Genomic DNA, 6,855 nt, shown 5'->3' on the forward strand with positions numbered 1-6,855 from the left:
ATAAAAAGGAAAATTTGAATCACCATAATGTCGACTTCCTCTAATGATTTACAATCACCAAATGCCGCCTGCTTCCCCAAAGAACCTAAAACTACGAAATCGATGAGAATAAATATCTTAAAATAACCATACAATAACAATTTCTTTTGTATTTGCAGGAATATAGTTGATGAGAGTAGAGACAAACCTGCTTGCCGAATTTTCTATAGATTAACTGATATTAGAGAATAATCTTGGTGAGAGAGACTGTTTCTTTTATTCATATGTTTTCTTTTTATTATCACCTGTCATAAATGAGCCCTGGGCTGGGAAGGAGAAGAATGCTCATTCACTTATTTTTCATTTATTCAGTTACTAATTAGCGAATTTATGGAAATTTTATTACATGAGAACGCGGTCTTTCAAAAGTGCTCCACCATTTTTGTGGGTGCCAAATGGTTTTTATTTTTATTAATGTTTGAGTAAATGCGCGTGATTATAAGGAAAATTTAAACACAATTGTTCTCGGTTATTTTTGGGAATTCTAGGAAGCTGCCAAATTCTTACATTAGTTTTCCTTATGTTAAGTTGTCGTGTTTTCCTCTCTCATTAAAAAGATCTACACAAATTCATACGCACATTTAACTCAGATCCTCACGTAATCCCGACCACCCATTGTTTATCCATTTTGTTTTGTTATAATAGATATATAGTTTTCATAGTATTTAATGTTACAAATAATATAAAAATAAAACTTACAGCCTTAAATATATAGTTTTATTTAACTTATTATTGAATGACATAATTATTTATATCAATATTTAAAAAACAACTCATTCCTGCGATATTTTTGTGTTTTTAGTACACATTTTTAATAAAATAAATAAAAAATGTGTGTAAATAGTGAATATCTTAAGAACCGAAATGAAAAACCGGAACCGAAAATACCCACTAAAAACCGATGGTTATACAATTTTAAGAACCACAAACCGGAATGAGAACTGAAACCGTAAAATTAAGTGGTTCTTATAGTTCTTACAACACTAAAAACCGGACCGTGAGCTGCATTCCAGAATTAGTTAGCAATTCAATTCCATGAGACACATTATAAAAAGTGTACATACTCTCTTCTCACAACCTCAAAAAAGTTGTTATTATCGTCCTTCCACGGAGTCCAAAAAACGCTCATGATATTACCATCTCACCCCCTTAAAACCGTAACCACTTTCTTTCTCTCATAAAACCATTTTGTTGTGCCTATGTAGGTGGGCGGTGTATGTATATATATATATATATAAAATGCAGCATATTAGAAGTGCTAGAGAATTATTGGGCACAGGCAAGTTTTTGTAACTTTTTAGGCATCTAGATTCCACATTTTGGTCGTTGCATTGCATTAACTGTATTTTGTATTTGTTTTAGGTAGTGTTTTATCGGGTATGAAATACGGGTTGTTACAGAAACAATCAGTAAGTAGTTTATTATGTTATAAGGGAATAAGAAAGCATGTACTACATACAACATGCAGAATCTCAGCTCCTGGTACAACGTCGACAAGTAAAGAAAAAGCTACTACCAGTTTTTTGAGGGACAAGAAAATTATACCTGATTCGGAGCCTCCTAGTGTCAAAGATATTAACCATTTATACCAGTTTGTTGATCCAAGGTTATTTTTTAACTATGAACTAGCTAGGCATATTTTTATCCTAGGGAGTTGTTACTGATTTTTAGTTTGTTTATTTTGTGGTTATGGTGCAGTACGAAGCTCGTTGTTCTGACTGGAGCAGGAATAAGCACAGAAAGTGGCATTCCAGATTATAGAAGGTTTCTCTCTATTTTTATTCACAATTTTGTTAATGGTATGTGGGTAGGGTGGCACCGAATTTGCTACCTTCTTGTAGTTTTATTGAACATTCCAACTGAACCTCAACTGCTTTTAGTTAAATTGAATATGGAGGATATGTGTTTGACTTTGTGATATTTGTAACAACAGAAAACAATCTCACATAAGCAGCAACTTATGGTCGTTTAGTATCAATCGAGTTGCTTCTTTCCCATACTAACAATTATGCCTTTGTTTTTTGCAGCCCTAATGGAGCTTATAGTACTGGTTTCAAACCAATTACACATCAGGTGATTTTAGGACATTTGTTGTGATATTTTTATATTCTGATATTCATCGAAGAAGTATTTACTGAAAATTTCCCCATTAAGAATTAGTAGGAAGGTTAGAGATATTTTTACAAGATAACTTCCTAGTTCAGAAACTCTTTATTTGTGATCACCAACTCTCTTATGTTTACTTTAGGTAAGAAAGAATAATAAGAACGGTATTTGTTAGCTTACTGTAAAGGTATCCCTAGAGCTTGTGTATTAGGGGTAAGACTTCACGTGCACAAGCATTAAGGAAACAAGCAGTTTACATACTCAAGCTGCCTAATTACATGGGATGAGTGACCTTATAATGCACATCAGATGTGTGGGCACAAGTATCAAACCAAGGATTCTGATTTCTTTTTGCTGTTGCTTTTTATACGATAGATATGCTAAGCAAAAAATTCCAACATTACCAGCAATAAATGCTCTTTTTTCTTGTTCATTTCTCTCAATTTGTGATTCTATTTCAAACTTTTCTCCTTGTGGGTCATTCTTTGGGCAGGAGTTTGTCCGATCAAGTCGGGCTCGTAGGAGGTACTGGGCAAGAAGTTTTGCTGGATGGAGACGATTCACTGCAGCACAGCCAGGTCCAGGCCATATTTCTCTAGCATCTTTGGAGAAAGCCGGCCGAATAAATTTTATGATTACACAAAATGTTGACAGGTGAAGGTCTGTGCTCCATAGTCTTTATTTAGTGACGTTTATAGAATATGTATCAAGTATAATGGAAATTTATCCCTTCTTTTCAGATTGCATCATCGTGCTGGAAGCAACCCACTTGAATTACATGGAACTGTTTATTCTGTAATTTGTTTGGACTGTGGTTCATCTTTGTGCCGGAATGAGTTTCAGGACCAAGTGAAGGCCCTGAATCCAAAGGTTAAGTTCAGTTGCTATTTTATTATGTATTTTTTTTTTGTCACTTTTAGAATCCTAATAGTCTTGTTGTTGTATTACCTATTCCACGCTCCATATTCTTAGTTCTTTATGTTGCTATATGTAGGTTGCTGTTTTGCTTGTCCTGGTGAAAACAATTTGAGTACATTTGAAAATCTGTCACTTTATAGATGGATGATGCAGTTAGGCACTTAGGCGTATCATATATTAATTACTACTCTATGCTGTTGCTTATAACAGTAGATGCTTTTTGAAAGTGTTACTATTTTCTTTGCAGTTTTTGAAAGTGATAACTGATAAATTTGGCACTGTATAATAACTTTTTGTGAGATTGATATTGTAAATATATGATGATGCTTTGTAGTGGGCTGCAGCAATTGAGAATTTGAACATTGGAAGCCCTGGGTCAGATAAGAGCTTTGGCATGAAGCAAAGGCCAGATGGTGATGTAGAAATTGATGAAAAGTTTTGGGAGGAGGATTTTCACATTCCCACATGCCAAAAATGCAGCGGTCTGCTAAAACCCGATGTAAAATTTTTATATGAATAAGATTTACTTTCATAGGTATCAAGCAGTTCACTTTGCTGATCAACTTACGCTGCTTGGGTCATATATGTTTTGGACTTATGCATTATCAAATTATCCCCTGTTCCTTTCAAAGAGTATCTTTTGGCTTTTAGGAGCAAATTTGCTAATGTAATAACTAATTGTTAGGTTGGTCTTATCTTGGTGTTTTGTAAGGTTGTCTTCTTTGGTGATAATGTCCCCAAGGATAGAGCAGATAAAGCAATGGAAGCTGCAAAAGGATGTGATGCTTTTCTTGTGCTGGGATCATCACTAATGACCATGTCTGCTTTCCGGCTTGTGAGGTAAAAGTAGCATGTGCACAACTGGCTGTTAAGTATGAGCCCATGGTCTAAAACCTGTATCTTTCTGAAAAACACCACCAGTTTCTCATTTAATCTATTAAAAAAAATCTATTCAGTCATGGTTTCATAACCAAAACCATGGGAGAATGCACACTCTGATGGATATAGCATTTTGCACAACAGTGTAGGGAATTGCAATCGAGTTTGGGTTTAATGGAGCAAACAACTCAGACCAAATACGATTTACTTATGTGATTTGAAAATTTTAATAAAAAGTTAAGGGAAAACAAAAGTGTGTCTTACAATGACACTGGGAATATTTCTTGTTTCTCCTGTTACAAGATGCAACTTCTTCACATTGGCCCCTACATAGTAAAAACTGGTTTCTAGGACAATGATGTTCTATACCCCCTATAAGACTACTTGTCTTTGTTTTTTTCCAATAAGGGTGTAAGACTACTTGTCAAAACTTCAGGGTCATAACAAAGACTGATCACTTGTCGAACATCTCGTGGATGTGGGTGTCTAACTGTTACTCATTTTGTAGCTGATGTGAAACTCAAAGTACGAAGGTATATCTATAAACAAGATTATGGACCTAAATTAAGTTGCTAATGTAATTCTGACCATTTATCCCAAGCTGAAGATTAGTTTAGTGCAACTTCATTAGGTAGTGAACTTAGGTTTGTCTAACTGTTACTCATTTTGTAGCTGATGTGATCAAAGTTCTATAAACTAGGACCAAATTAAGTTCAATTTCATTATCCCAAGCTTTAGTATGTGACTTCAAATATTTAATGATTCGTTTTCCTTCAATTATAAGCATTGCCTTCAGTTGATAAAACTCTTTGTACTTACATTCTCTAGTTCTGTTCCACAGAGCTGCCTATGAGGCAGGTGCAGCAGTTGCAATTGTGAACATTGGTGTAACACGGGCTGATGATTTTGTACCCTTAAAGATCAATGCTCGCTGTGGGGAGGTATAGTTTTGGAGACTCAAATTCTTCAGCCAATCCTACGCATGGCCGCAAGCTCGGTTACATATTGTTTGACAATTTCAACTTCTTCCAGATACTACCAAGGTTGCTGGACATAGGATGCCTCACTGTACCGACCCTGCATTAAATCCTGAATGAAGTAAAAGGTGAGTGGAATTATCAATTGGTTAAGTGAATTGCTCCTTATTTTCACATTTAGTTAAGAGAATCGTAAGCCTAGGTGTGGTGTACTCAGTATAACTGTTTGAGGGTTATACTCCGTACCAAACATGCTTTAGTACTAGCACGAGGGTATCCATTATACTCATACGGTAAACTCCATCAAATTCTCTCTTGGTCGCAGATGGGGTTGGGGTGAAAACGTCAGTAATTCTGATCCAGACATGTAAGAAATCTATCATGGGATTCATGGCCTTTTCAAAAAGGCAAATGTTTTGGTCTTGGAAAAGTAGCCCCATCACTCTGAAGAAAGAACAAGTCATGAGAATCCTCTATTGAAAAGTGATTGTACACTAGTATTGACCCCTATGGCATTTTATAGTATTTATAGATCATAATTTGTTTCTTAAGATGGTCTGATGTTCAGATGTTGTAAATGGATCTTATGTTACAAACTTGCAAATGTATAATGAGAGACGTTTTCTTAGTTCATCATCAATTTTTTGGTTTCTTGTTCTGGCGTGCCTCTTTTTAATGGGGTTTCAGTTCAATAAGGGTCATACTCGATTCAGTTACATGAGTAAATCTTTAGAGAACTGGTCGCAGCAGACTAACTTGGTTCTGTGCCATGTGCTTGTTCTCTGTTGAGAACTGGTCTTCCAAAAACCTGTTTACCCAGATTCTTTGTTTGCTCTCATAAGTAAATGTGATTAACAAGTTTAAGTTCAATTGGAGATATAGCCGATGTTAATTAGGATGTTTAGTGTGTTAGAGTTGGTACTGGATTAGGAAGTTGTTATATTGGCAATACAAGTTCACATAAGCTCTAATTCCTGGAGGATTGCACATAGAGACGTAGTTTTGCCTATCAATAATGTCTTAATGTATCCTGTGACAGTAAGGAACGGCATGTGTTTCTGCCTTCTGGTTTGCGTATAAAGGTTCGTATATGCTGTCACATCTTTCGCTTGTTTCATTTGAATCCAATACTTAGGTGCTTGGAACTACGCCATTGCCGGATGCTTGCAAAGTCATAATTATGGTGCCTGTAGTCCCGTGAGAGATCGTATTGATCACTTTGACGATCGTATCAATCGCCTTGAAATATGGGTGTTGGATGACTACAACTTGAAGGAATCAATTGAATAGGAATTTAGGCTATATGAGTGAACAGTAACTTCGATTTTAGAACAAAAACGGGTTGTCGTCAGCAGCTATCATATGTTGTGATTATTTACATGTACAAATTTATGTATGTACATTTATATTTACATATGTGATTGTATTTAAACAGTATTTTTTGCGCTTGAAGAAGTATGTGAATTTGTATTTGCATATGTGAATACAAATTTAGGATATCGTCCATGTTTTTGTCTATGTACATTTATATTTACATATGTGATTGTATTTAAACAGTATTTTTTGCTCTTGAAGAAGTATGTGAATTTGTATTTACATATGTGAATACAAATTTAGGATATCGTCCGTGTTTTTGTCCTAAAACCGAAATTCTCAGCCATACTGGCCTAAAACCGTAATTTCCAGCCAATTTTGTCCAATGGGCGTGAATGCATGATCACTGCCTATGTTAGCTCCTTAGGGACCTTCTCAAGGATCTGAACATGATAAGTGGTTTGGTAGTGACGGTGAGTACCTCCTGCTCTCCGGGGACAATTGCGAGATGTCTGCCAATAGATATTTTGATCAGAATATTTCTCATTCGATTTCTGAAATATTATTTGTAAATTCAAGCAACGGCATTATTTGTTTACAAGTGTCTGACACGGATCTTGCT

At 35.4% G+C, this 6,855-nt stretch overlaps 1 protein-coding gene across 4 annotated transcripts; it reads left to right on the top strand.

Annotated features, from left to right (window-relative positions):
• The first annotated feature begins 1,126 nt into the window (after positions 1-1,126).
• SRT2 (sirtuin 2) lies at positions 1,127-6,425 on the top strand. 4 transcript variants are annotated; one of them, XM_086607682.1, is made up of 12 exons: positions 1,127-1,322; positions 1,406-1,645; positions 1,738-1,803; positions 2,067-2,112; positions 2,639-2,799; positions 2,886-3,015; positions 3,398-3,562; positions 3,776-3,902; positions 4,424-4,475; positions 4,784-4,883; positions 4,975-5,047; positions 6,055-6,425. In XM_086607682.1, the coding sequence occupies exons 1-11, from the start codon at positions 1,279-1,281 to the stop codon at positions 5,026-5,028; spliced, it is 1,185 nt and encodes a 394-aa protein (XP_086463808.1). In that variant the 5' UTR covers positions 1,127-1,278; the 3' UTR covers positions 5,029-5,047; positions 6,055-6,425. The 4 variants fall into 4 exon arrangements, with proteins under 4 accessions (XP_086463808.1, XP_086463807.1, XP_086463811.1 ...); XM_086607681.1 differs by lacking the exon at positions 6,055-6,425 and adding an exon at positions 5,245-5,559; XM_086607685.1 differs by lacking the exon at positions 4,424-4,475 and having other exon boundaries at positions 3,776-3,903.
• Positions 6,426-6,855: the final 430 nt, after the last annotated feature.

Source organism: Coptis chinensis, chromosome 4 (genome assembly GCF_015680905.1).
Source record: "Coptis chinensis isolate HL-2020 chromosome 4, ASM1568090v1, whole genome shotgun sequence".
Lineage (NCBI taxonomy): Eukaryota > Viridiplantae > Streptophyta > Magnoliopsida > Ranunculales > Ranunculaceae > Coptis > Coptis chinensis.